The sequence below is a fragment of the Tachysurus fulvidraco genome, chromosome 23 (genome assembly GCF_022655615.1).
Source record: "Tachysurus fulvidraco isolate hzauxx_2018 chromosome 23, HZAU_PFXX_2.0, whole genome shotgun sequence".
NCBI lineage: Eukaryota > Metazoa > Chordata > Actinopteri > Siluriformes > Bagridae > Tachysurus > Tachysurus fulvidraco.
The window spans coordinates 21,115,680-21,128,179 of NC_062540.1; the positions used below are offsets into that span (position 1 = coordinate 21,115,680).

The 12,500-nt window shown below is 43.9% G+C and overlaps 2 protein-coding genes across 2 annotated transcripts in view; one reads left to right on the plus strand and one right to left on the minus strand.

Annotated features, from left to right (window-relative positions):
- opn7b (opsin 7, group member b) overlaps positions 1-1,780 on the plus strand; it is a 4,965-nt gene extending 3,185 nt beyond the window's left edge. The window contains exons 4-5 of the mRNA XM_027142540.2: positions 1-77; positions 956-1,780. The exon at positions 1-77 is cut by the window's left edge and continues 258 nt beyond it. Coding sequence (XP_026998341.2) covers positions 1-77; positions 956-1,408 — 530 coding nt within the window. The 3' untranslated portion in view covers positions 1,409-1,780. The remainder of the gene's footprint in view (positions 78-955) is intronic.
- A 2,572-nt stretch (positions 1,781-4,352) lies between these two features.
- The window catches only part of slc9a8 (solute carrier family 9 member 8), a 29,853-nt gene continuing 21,705 nt past the window's right edge, over positions 4,353-12,500 (minus strand). The window contains exons 11-16 of the mRNA XM_047807463.1: positions 10,783-10,899; positions 10,436-10,518; positions 9,042-9,153; positions 8,712-8,932; positions 6,911-7,057; positions 4,353-6,604 (exon numbers count right to left, since the gene is read on the minus strand). Of these exons, the coding sequence (XP_047663419.1) occupies positions 6,491-6,604; positions 6,911-7,057; positions 8,712-8,932; positions 9,042-9,153; positions 10,436-10,518; positions 10,783-10,899 (794 nt within the window). The 3' untranslated portion in view covers positions 4,353-6,490. The remainder of the gene's footprint in view (positions 6,605-6,910; positions 7,058-8,711; positions 8,933-9,041; positions 9,154-10,435; positions 10,519-10,782; positions 10,900-12,500) is intronic.

The following is a 12,500-nucleotide window of genomic DNA, read 5'->3' on the forward strand; positions in this document are numbered from 1 at the left end:
GCGGCTCTCGGCAGGCTCTCCGGCAGCACGTGTCTCCACAGAACAAGATCATGGACGCTCAATCTCGCGTCGTCAAGGTAGGATCCTCAGACTGTCAGGATCTTCAGGAAGTTTAGATGTTGTATTTTCTCCATTAGATCCATTTCTGTGAGGGTTCTAGACATGGTAGTGCTGAAATGTGTGTTGTGTAGACTGTAGGGAATGTGTGTGTGTGTGTGTGTGTGTGTGTGTGTGTGTGTGTGTGTGTGTGTGTGTGTGTGTGTGTGTGTGTGTGTGTGTGTGTGTGTGTGTGTGTGTGTGAATGTGTTCAGTACCTGCACAATAACAGGTTTGTTGTGAAATTGAACATTTTCACTTTGGGTCTTTACTGTGAAAAGAAATAGATTAGATTCATTAATAATGCATTTTTGACCTTGGTGGCTTTCCACATGTGAAATTGTTCTCCTGTGTGATTGGAATCTCAGACTACAGGGAATCCTGGGTAATCTACTCAAGGTTAACCCTGAATCCTGACTGTCTTCATAATGTGATGTTTCACCGCTTTAACTAACGGCTCGTCTCAGGCTTTAGAACGAGCGAGTGAGGAAAGAACTGGACCAGGTTCTGTTATCTTCCACAGCTTTATCATCTTTACGTTTGTTCGGTCGATCAGACGTTCATTTGTCGAACCTGATTTTCGGTGTGTCGTTTTTCTCCCTCGATACGGCTCCATGATGTTCGGTGTTTCTCCTCCGGACTATTTTCAGAGCAGTTTTTGTTTAGCGTTGTTCAGCTACGTCCTGGTGTTCACCTGATATCTGCCTGAAGGTCTGTTTAGTTTCTGATTGGTTGTCTGTCTCTAAGCAACAAGGTGTAATGTTCTAACAGCACATCGTTTCACACTGTACACGTCCGTCTCCCTGATGTGGAGTTAACACTGTAAAAGCTATCAAGTTGTTGTTCTTTCTCTCCCCAGCTCTCTGTAGCCGTATGTGTCGGCTTCCTGCTAGCGTGGAGTCCGTACGCCGCTGTATCCATGTGGGCGGCCTTTGTGAATCCGGACGCAGTTCCTCCGATAGTGTTTGCTGTGGCGGCGGTGTTTGCTAAATCCTCCACCCTTTACAACCCGCTGGTCTACCTGGGCTTCAAGCCCAACTTCCGCAGGTCCCTTCAGAGACGGACCACGTGCTCGTGCCTGCGCCGGCCAGAAACGGTGCGGAAAAAAGCAGACAGGGAAACGTGCCATTCCACTCATATTTCTAGTGGACCTCAGAAAAGCCAGCGAACCTGCAGGACCTGCCTGGACCACACGTCTTGTCACAGCTTGGACATCACACCTCATAGAACAGTCCTGACCCTGACCGGCTGCACACACAGCAAGGTCGCGGTCAGTCAGCTGTCCAGTGAAATCCACAGTGACTTCCTTTAGACCCAGACACATCTAGAACATTCCTTTACGATGTCACAGTAAGAGAGAGAATAAATAGTGTGAAGAGGAACCTCGGAGGAACCTTGGACAGGATCTTTTTTAGCTTGTTGTTCTGTGACTAATGTAAAGTTCTGGAAATGTTCGTTATTAATATCATGACATCTGCTGTAATAATGTCTCGGTCAATCCTCAAAGTTTCATACGTTTAATATTCCTGTTTTAATGTTTTATTTTTTATGTTAAAGGTGCGGTCTCCGATGTTCTCCGGCAAGGTTCGAGTTGTTTGAAATAAACTTTTATATCGCACACTTTTGATGCCAAAGATTATAAACGACTAAAAGTTAAGCTGAACTAAAAATAGGATCAAATAAAGTGTCGTAGTAATTTATTGTTGTGTTTGGTTTCATATTAATAATAATAATAATAATAATAATAATAATAATAATAACTAGAATGTACATTTCCTGAAGAAAATGTGAATGGTGCTTGCACGTGACGTCAGTTCCCCTCATCGCGTTGAGTGTTTTGATATATGACATGTCCATGTTGTGCAATAATATTATTATTATTTTTGTTATTATTATTGTAGGGGGTCACGGTGGCTTAGCGGTTAGCACGTTCGCCTCACACCTCCAGGGTTGGGGGTTCGATTCCCACCTCCAACTTGTGTGTGTGGAGTTTGCATGTTCTCCCCGTGCCTCGGGGGTTTCCTCCGGGTACTCCGGTTTCCTCCCACGGTCCAAAGACATGCATGGTAGGTTGATTGGCATCTCTGGAAAATTGTCCGTAGTGTGTGTGTGTGTGAGTGAATGAGAGTGTGTGTGTGCCCTGTGATGGGTTGGCACTCCGTCCAGGGTGTATCCTGCCTCGATGCCCGATGATGCCTGAGATAGGCACAGGCTCCCCGTGACCCGAGAAGTTCGGATAAGCGGTAGAAGATGAATGAATGAATGAATGATTATTATTATTATTATTATTATTATTATTATTATTATTATTATTATTATTGCTGGAATTTTTTTGTAGGAATTTTTTTTCTTTATATCTTAAAGCTCAGTTAAAGTTGAAAATCGAATCAAACCAGCAGTTTGTCAAATGTCACCGAAGGTCCGTTCATATAGAAATGTGGAATTTTACTTGTGAGTATGCTAAATATTAGCATTTTAATCTCTGATGCCGTGACATTAAACACATCGTACACACTGTTGCAAACAAACGCAGCGAGAGAACGAATATGTAAATAATGAAAGACAGAATTTTGAAAACCTATTCTAACTAATTTATCTAATTGCAAAAAAGAAAAAGAAAAAAAGAAAAACAGAAAATTTTCAAATTAAAACCAGATTTTCATTTGTTCTAGTAAATATGCAGGATTTTTATTATTATTATCATCATTATTTAAGTATTAGTCGTTTTTTGTCTTTTCTGTTTACTTTGTGTGTGTTTAGCTGCTGTATGAACATGTCGTCCTTCTGCTCGTTTGTCCGACCGTTTGTAGAATTTTATCGGATTCGAAGGTTTTAGTGCTGTTTATTTTTCATTAAACAAAAAAGTGAACGCAGCTGAAAGCTCGATTGTTCTGGAAGAAACTCCACAGCTGGTTTCTGGCTCCATCTGGATTTTCTTCATGTCTTTTTATCGTTTGGAAATGTTTCTTCTTTTTTTTTGTCTGACAATTGAACTGAATGTAAATTAAAATGTATTTGTTTTGCACTTTTAACAGTTGACATGGAATTGTGTAAGCACGAGCTCCTGAGGAACCAACAGGTCCGAGTCATTTCTGAGCTCATTACAGATTTAACAGCGATTCCTTCCAGCTGAAGTTTTCAGATGTTCACTGATGAAGACCTGAACACAAAGATGTGTTCACAAACACAAACACAACTCCAAGTGGCTCTCTGTTCACAGCAGCAGTCTCATGGGTCAGGGCTACAGATCTACCCCAGCAGAGTGACACGACTCTGACCAGAGGCAGGGCTTCGTGATGGACGAGGCAGGAGGTCCGAGGCCAGTTTTGTGTAATCCAGCAGTGAGCGATTTTCTTTAGACTCCTTTCCTTTTCTCCATCGTTGTCTGCCTTTTTTTTTCTGCCCTCAAGTCTGACGTCTGGAGATTGCAGTTCGATTCGAAGATCACAAAGAAACAAAAACGCAGATGCGGTGAGGCGCCGTTGTCATAGCGACGGACAAAATAAAAAATCTCCTTTTTTGTGGTGGTGAATCGAGGAGCAGGTTCGGGTCTGTGTGTAAGACGTACAGACGCTCCGCTGACACGGCAGCTGCCGCTTCTCTGTGAAGTAAACGTCTGGTTCGGTCTTCTGGAAACTTACACAGTCTGTATTTGCATATTGAACCTGATTGGCTCTTAGAATTAGTGATGTAATAAAACTCGCCCGTCTGAGCCGGCATTCTGTTTCCAAACTGAGCAAACCTCTGACTTTATTAAACACCGAAATCTTTCTACACCGACAGCAGATCCTCTCTCTCTCACACACACACACACACACACACACACACACACACACACACACACACAGACAATCTTTCTACACCGACAGCAGATCCTCTCTCTCTCTCTCTCTCACACACACACACACACACACACACACACAATCTTTCTACACCGACAGCAGATCCTCACACACACATGCACACACACACAATCTTTCTACACCGAAAGCAGATCCTTACACACACACACACACAATCTTTCTACACTGACAGCAGATCCTTACACACACACACACAGACACACAATCTTTCTACACCGACAGCAGATCCTTACACACGCACACACACACAATCTTTTTACATTGACAGCCGATTCTGACACACACACACACAATCTTTCTACACCGACAGTAGATCCTGACACACACACACACACACACACTACACCGACAGATGGACTTTCGCACACAAACGGATCACCAGACAAATGAGAGTGTGCTGTAACCGATTTATTTCACCTTTCAGTCACAGTGTTACAGAAAACAGAAATGTTTCTCCTGAGCAGGAAAATCGAAGCTGAAAGCATGAATCAGTTCCTTCATCAGCAGGTTTCACACAGCATGTTGTCCTCATCGCTCGGACGTGTGACGATCGGACGTCACGCTGTGATTAGACGTAAACAGCAGCTTCGACACTCGCTACGAAACCGTCCGATGAAAACGGCTCGGCTTGGTTTGTTGTTTTTTTTTTTGGCTAAAAGAAACTTTTAACCCCACTAACGGAACCTCCAGAGTCTCCTCGTTCTCCTTCATCTGTGGAGTTTGTATGTGGCACATCGAGTGCAAAAGTTTAGGCCCCCCATGGAAAAAAGAAAATGTATTAGAGTTTTAGAGTTGATCTAAAAATTTCTTGCAAAAAAAAATAAATAAATTAGCATTTCAAAAAGTTCGGACGAAAACAAAGTTGAAATCTTTAGCCTTTATGCAATACGACCAAACTTTAGCGTTCATATTATTTATTTTTCTTTACTGATATTAAACAGAATAAATTTCTCTGACTTTGCATCATTTCGGACACTTTGTTATGTTTAAATAAGTTAAATCTGATGGTTTATCGCTTTAAAAACAAACATTATAAAAACCCACAAAATACATCTTCATTTCTTTCTAGTAACCGTCACAAATGTGCTGAATAATCTCACTGTTCTGTCTAAAACTAGATTACTGTCCTCCCGGTGGACATGTGAGCTTATTGTTAATAAACAGACACGTTCGGTCTTTAACACGACGGCTTCGTGTCGTCTCGGTGTCTGATTGTCTGACGTCAGACTTTATCCTACCTTCTCCTTCAGTAGCGACAGGAACAACCAGAAAATCTCTAATTATTCCTCAGGATTATACAGAAAACCAATAAATATCGAACGAACGAGCAGAAAAAAAAAAAAGACCGCCCCTCCCCCCTCCCGGCCAAACGCGTACGTTCGCGGCAGGACTAAATAATCTGGAATAAAGACAAATACGACCGTGAATCCGATCTAATCTCCTCTCTCTATAGAGAAGGCCTTGATTCGGTTTCTTTACAGCGGCGCCGCTTTGTGCTAACGAGCTCCTTCTAATAGGTTCTAATATCTTTCTGTTAGAGGAACTCACGGGTTCCACTTAGACCCGAAAACCCGAGGTCCGACACGAGAGCCGAGCGGGTTCGAATCTAAAGGTTTCACGTGTGTCTCGGACACGGGTCGGGTATAATAACCCGGGTGTCGGGTCTCGGGTAATTTAAAATGAACGTGTTTTTACCGAACGGACCCGAGAAGACCCGAACTACTGTAGCTCGTGTGTGTGCCTCGACTCGAGTCCTTCTCCAACCTCTCCTCTGTTTGCCAAGACCGCTTGTAACGTGTGGCTGGTGACGTGTGACTGGCGGTGAGCTAATTTACGTTGAAACAGACCTGTCAATCAATTTTGAATCCACGCTGTGGTGGTTACTTTAGTGTAGAGTTACACAACATTCGGGTCCGGCGGGTTAAAAACGACAACGGGTCGGACTCGGGTCTGTTTTTTTTGGGTTTGTCTCGGGTCGGGTCCTTCTTAAAAAAAAAAAAAAAAAAAAAAAGTTGCACGTCGGGTTCGGGGTAAAAAGTGATTCGGGTCACTTCGGGTCGGGTTCATTTCTGTAGACCCGAGGAGACCTCTAGTTTCTATAGCAACTCGGCTGAGTTGTGTAACACGTACAGAAGGAGTCTCCAGCGTCAGCACTTTAACAGCGTTTCACTCCTTTACGGTTCCTCACCGTTCCGTTTACAGTACAACCGTTCCTGAGACGGAGATAAACAAGCCGACTTTTGTTTGTTTGTGAATCCGTGTGTGTGTGTAATTTGTCTTCATTCCAGATGTTGACATTTGATACAATCGTTTTATTTAATGTAAAAAAAAACAACTTCATTATAAAACCCCAGAAGATAAAGAAATAAACCTGCTATTGCTCTGAGGTCAGAATCCCAGTTCACTTTGACACTTTTTATAATAATTTATGTGAAAAAAGTGTCGACGATCCAGTGACTTGGTACAGCCCATGTAACACATTCAGCAGAAGTGTGTGTGTGTGTGTGTGTGTGTGTGTGTGTGTGTGTGGTTCAGAGTAATTCAGCTTCCTCGTCCTCGTCCTCAGAGCCAGACGGACCTTGCCGCACCTCCTCGTACCACTTATTGGTCAGTGTTTTCATCTGGATTCGGCCGTGCAGCAGATCCTGACACACACACACACACACACACACACACACACACACACACACACACACACAGCTAGTGAATAAATCTTGCCTTGTGAATTTACATAACATTATATTTATAACACACCTGTTTACAGCTCACACATCAGTACAAGTCGTCACCAGTAAAACAGATTTCCTTCCACAGAAACACTGGATGCCATTGGAAGCCCCGCCCCTTTTCTAGAAGCCCCGCCCCTTCCCCTCATCTCACATCAGTAATGTCATTATGGTTTAGAGGGTGAACACTGACCACTAGACGCTTTCTGTAGATGATGAACTCACCTCCTGCGTCAGTCTGCGTGTAAAGAAGGGATTGAGGTATTTAGCGTCGAGCCACAGGAAGCCCTTCAGGTCCTGACGGTGTACAATCTGAGCCTCGTACTCCTCCTCCGTCAGCTCCGAGAGATGCTCCGCCTCTACTGTGTTACCCTGAGAGGGGGGGAGAGAGAGAGAGAAAGAGAGAGGGGGGGGAGAGAAAGAGAGAGAGAGAGAGAGAGAGAGAGAGATGCAGAAAGAGAGAGGGGGAGAGAGAGAGACGGAGAGTGAGAGAGAGAGACGGAGAGTGAGAGAGAGAGACGGAGAGTGAGAGAGAGAGACGGAGAGAGAGAGATGCAGAAAGAGAGAGGGGGAGAGTGAGAGACGGAGAGTGAGAGAGAGACGGAGAGAGAGAGAGATGCAGAAAGAGAGAGGGGGGAGGGGGAGGGGGAGAGAAAGAAAGGGAGAGAGAGAGAGAGAGAGAGAGAGAGAGAGAGAGAGAGAGAGAGAGAGAGAGAAAGATGGACAGAGAGAGAGATAGACAGAGAGAGAGAGAGAGAGAATGTAAACAGATGATAGTGACTATTTCACGTCAGTGGTCACACAAACACTCACGTGATTAAACGTGACGACACAAAAGAAAAACAAACATGGAGGACGACTGAAGACGCCTGTCTGCTGTCCTGCTATGTGGACTGTTTTACAGTGAAAAACCAGAAGCAGAAGGAGAACCTGGGTGACGTCCTGCTGAGACGTCCTGCTGAGACGTCCTGCTGAGACGTCCACAGTCCCCATGTGGTTGTGTTTGTGAGCTGTTACACAACATCCACATGTGGACACGTCCTGTGCTGCTCGCTCTCGTTACGTCTGCTCCTCTGCGACTCGGTCAGGACAGGGAAACACCGTACTGACGCCACACACTCCAGGATTAATTAGTAGCCTCCAATCGGGTCATGCATCCACCACCGGAGGGGCAAGTAGGCAAAAGTGAAGTTAAAGCCACAGCTTGAAGCAAAAATGTTGATCAGAACAGCTGTTTCTTTGGTGTAAGTTTTGAGCTGTTATGATGAGGAGGAAACTTTCTGAGGGCATCTCCCCATGCTTCAGCCTCTGCTCTTCCCTCCTTAAACCATGCTACACTTTTTATCTCACCGACTTCCATTCCTAGCTCTGTGTGAAGACAGTGTCCCACAGTCCAAGTCTGATGATCAGGTGAAGACACGTGACCAGTGGACGATGGACCCATCACCGTGCGAGATCTTCAGAAAAACCAAGGTTCTGGAGTTCCAGTGAGGGAGAAGAAATGCAGGGATCAAAAGATTCATGAACATAAACGAGTGGACTAAAGATCTGAAATCTCAGAACAAGATCTGAGACAAAGTGTAGCAACATCTTCACCGACTCAGACGTATTCAGACTCCTTACGATGGACGAACTTTGGATTGACAATCAAGCAGAAGGTCGTGTCAGCTAGAGAAGTGCATACGGACTGCTTGTGATTAGACAAAGAACCCTTCAGGAGCTTCTGAGAACATCTGAGGTTATATCCACCATGAGATATGGATTACAGTAATCATGAAGCGTTGAAACGACGGAACAGGAAGTGACTTCTGATGTTCTGGGAACTTTTGGTGACTTTTGGTTCACTGACATGGTGTCAACAAAGACGGAGATGAGAAAAAAACGATCTAAAGGAACTTCTGAGGACATCAACGCTAAGAAGAAGAAGAAGGATCTGGAGTGTTACTGCTGTGGAAAAGCAGGCCGCTGAAGATAAAAGGAAAACATTCGAGGAGAAAAGAATCATGCGGTGCTGAAATATCCTCACCATCTTCTCCGTCTTGCTCAGGTTGATGTCCTTCCTGTTCCTGCGCCGTGATTGGTTGTCCTCGATGTCCATGATGCGGATTAGAGGCATGGTCCCGCCTCCCATCAGCAAGATGGTGAAGAGCACGATGACGATGGTGGTGGTGCCGATGAGCTGCCGCTTCTCGATGGGCTCGAGACCGAGGTGGAGGCTCAGGGCGTACGGGATCGCCCCCCGCAGGCCTGGAGAGAGAGAGAGAGACAGAGACTTAAAGGTGGACGAAGAGGGATGTTTAAAAAAAATATATATATATATATTTTTTTATTTGAATATTTTGGAGACGTTTCTCACCACTGAACCACATGATGAACATCATTTTTGGTGTGATCTTGTGATCACGGAAGAAGTTCAGTAAGAAGGATAAAGGGAAGATGTTTACAGCCCGACCGAGAAGAACCAAAACCTGCAGAGCAAACACAAGTCCAGTGTTTGTGGTTCCTCAGGAATAAACTGCATTTATTTATTTATTTGTTTGTTTATTTGTTTGTTTGTTTGTAAACGTTTCACTGATACTAATAATCAGTATGTGGAAGAAGTATAAAAATAATTACTGTCCTAAACACGTGTAATTAAATGGGGATGCACGTATTTCCAGGGATTTCAGAACAGCGTAACAGATATTGCGTCATCGGGTAGGCGTGGCCTATTTGATCATCTAACCCTGACCATAACCATAACCGTAGTATTCGGTTGTTTATTTGTTTTCTGAAATAAATCTACCTGTACGACTGTTTTGTCCTTCGTATTATGCTGGGGGTTTTTTTTGTTTTTTTTTTGAAAGAGGGCGTTTTCCCAAGACCTCCGGAACCACGCCCACTTTACGTCGTGGTAACGAAACCCCTGGAATTTTGCGAACGTCAATTAAATGTGCATCTTTTATTGTTATTATTTAATCCTGCTGAGACTGTAGGGATGGATTTTATTGTTTGTTTGTTTTTAAGAATAAGTGCACATCGCCACCTGGTGGACTGAAACGGAAAAGCTGCTGTTACCGGATTTTAAAGACAGAACCATGTGAGTGTGTTAAAAAATACAAGTAATGTCATTTGACTTGTACAAATGTATGTGCATGTGTATATATACTGTATATATGGGCTTTATAATGATCTTTATTGTTAACACACGACGCTTCGGTTCTACTGAACAGCGACTCGTTCTGTATTCAGGCGACAGGAAATGTCTCGTTAAAGCATTTAAAGGTGCGGTCTCCGTTGTTTGAAAGCCAATGTTGACATATAAAATCACTAAAACAAACACGCCCCTAACCCAAATGGGTCCCACCCCTGTATCGATAGCTCCGCCCACACATACATACGTAACCCAGGCGACTAACAGAAAGAAACGTGTCTTTATCATAGCTGAAGGGAAGAACAATACGATTGTAGATAAACAAACGAGCAAAAATGACACACGACAAACCCCGCCCCTTTCCGCTCATTGGCTACACGTTTGTTTTGTTTTTTGTTTATTATTCGGCCCGTCTCAGATTTCTGAAGCGTTTGTCAAAAATCGGAGACTGCACCTTTAAAGCTTTATAATCATTCAAGCTTTACGCTTTACTAACACTAACGTTTTACTGATTTTAATGATTTCTTAAAGTTGTTGATCGATTTACATTATTTATTATGAAATAAACTTAAAAACAGATTTTATGACATAAAGCCATAAAACTCCGAATTACTCACAATGCACCAGATAACAAAAGAAAACTCAAATTTGTGAGGAAAGCTGAAAATGGAGAGACCCAGAAAGGCAAACACACAGGTTTCTGTGGAAAACACACACACACACACACACACACACACACACACACACAATACACTGAGAAAAAAATTAACACTATACATTAAAATAACAACAATAATAATATTTGAGGTATTTCCGCCTCATCACATATGACACTCAGTACAGATTACAGTTTTACTCATTTTATTAACTGTATTATAAATTATTATAAAATCTGTAAAAAATACAGAAATATTTGCAGGAATGAGCCGAGTTTTTAGTGTGTGGTCTGAAGCCTGTAACTGACCGCACATGAAGGCGACGGTGCGGAGTGTCTGCTGCATGAGGATCTGTGTTACAGGAGACAGGTTATGATGAGTGTAGTGAGACATCACGATCCCCGAAAACAGGATGGCCATTATACCTACACACACACACACACACACACACACACACACACACACACACACACACACACACACACACACACACACACACATACACACACAGATTATAACATGATTTCAGCATAAAATCAATACTTAATATTATTTCTCCTTGATGACAGTGTACTGACAGGTACACAGGCCACACCTCCTTCAGTGTGACTGACAGGTACACAAGCCACACCTCCTTCAGTGTGACTGACAGGTACACAAGCCACATCCCCTTCAGTGTGACTGACAGGTACATATGCCACACCCCCTTCAGTGTGACTGATAGGTACAGTGGCCACACCTCTTTCAATGTGACTGACAGGTACATATGCCACACCTCCTTATGTGTGACTGACAGGTAAACAAGCCACACCTCCATCAGTGTGACTGACAGGTACACAAGCCACACCTCCTTCAGTGTGACTGACAGGTACACAGGCCACACCTCCTTATGTGTGACTGACAGGTACACAAGCCACACCTCCTTCAGTGTGACTGACAAGTACATATGCCACACCCCCTTTAGTGTGACTGACAGGTACACAGGCCACACCTCCTTCAGTGTGACTGACAGGTACACAGGCCACACCTCCTTCAGTGTGACTGACAAGTACATATGCCACACCCCCTTTAGTGTGACTGACAGGTACCCAGACAGCACATCTTTCACCAGGTGTGAGATACTAAGGCCACGCCCCTTACAGATACTGTAAACACACCTCATTCACTACAAAACAAAGGAAAGACTTTTTTGTGTTTCTGGACAGGTAAAAGTTTTGGCCCCCACCATCGTAACACTCACAATTCCAAACTTTTACTAAATTTCCTTGTGTCCTTTTTTCTGGCCTGTGTGTGTGTTTGTGTGTGTATGTGTGTGTGTGCGCGTGTGTGTGTGTATATGAGTGTGTGTGTGCGCGCGTGTGTGTGTATATTCAATTCAATTCAAGTTTATTTGTATAGCGCTTTTTACAACAGACATTGTCTCAAAGCAGCTTTACAGAACATAAACAATATGTTATATTGAGTGTGTGTATATGAGTGTGTGTGCGCGCGCGTGTGTGTGTATATGAGTGTGTGTGTGTGTGTGTGTGTGTGTGTGTACATGAGTGTGTGTGTGTACATGAGTGTGTGTGTGCGCGTGTGTGTGTATATGAGTGTGTGTGGGTGTGTGTGTATATGAGTGTGTGTGTGCGTATGTGTATATGAGTGTGTGTGTGCGCGCGCGTGTGTGTATATGAGTGTGTGTGCGCGTATGTGTGTATATGAGTGTGTGTGTGTGCGCGCGTGTGTGTGTATATGAGTGTGTGTGTGCGCGCGTGTGTGTGTTTGTATAAAAGAAAGCTGCACATGTCAGAAAGGCAGCATTCAGTGAGTGAAGATGACGTTACAGGTGTACTACCCAGACCACCCAGACTACCCAGACCACCCAGACTACCCAGACCACCCAGACTACCCAGACCACCCAGACTACCCAGACTATCCAGACTACCCAGACCACCCAGACTACACAGACTACCCACACTACCTAGACTACACAGACTACCCAGACCACCCAGACTACACAGACTACCCAGACCACCCAGACTAC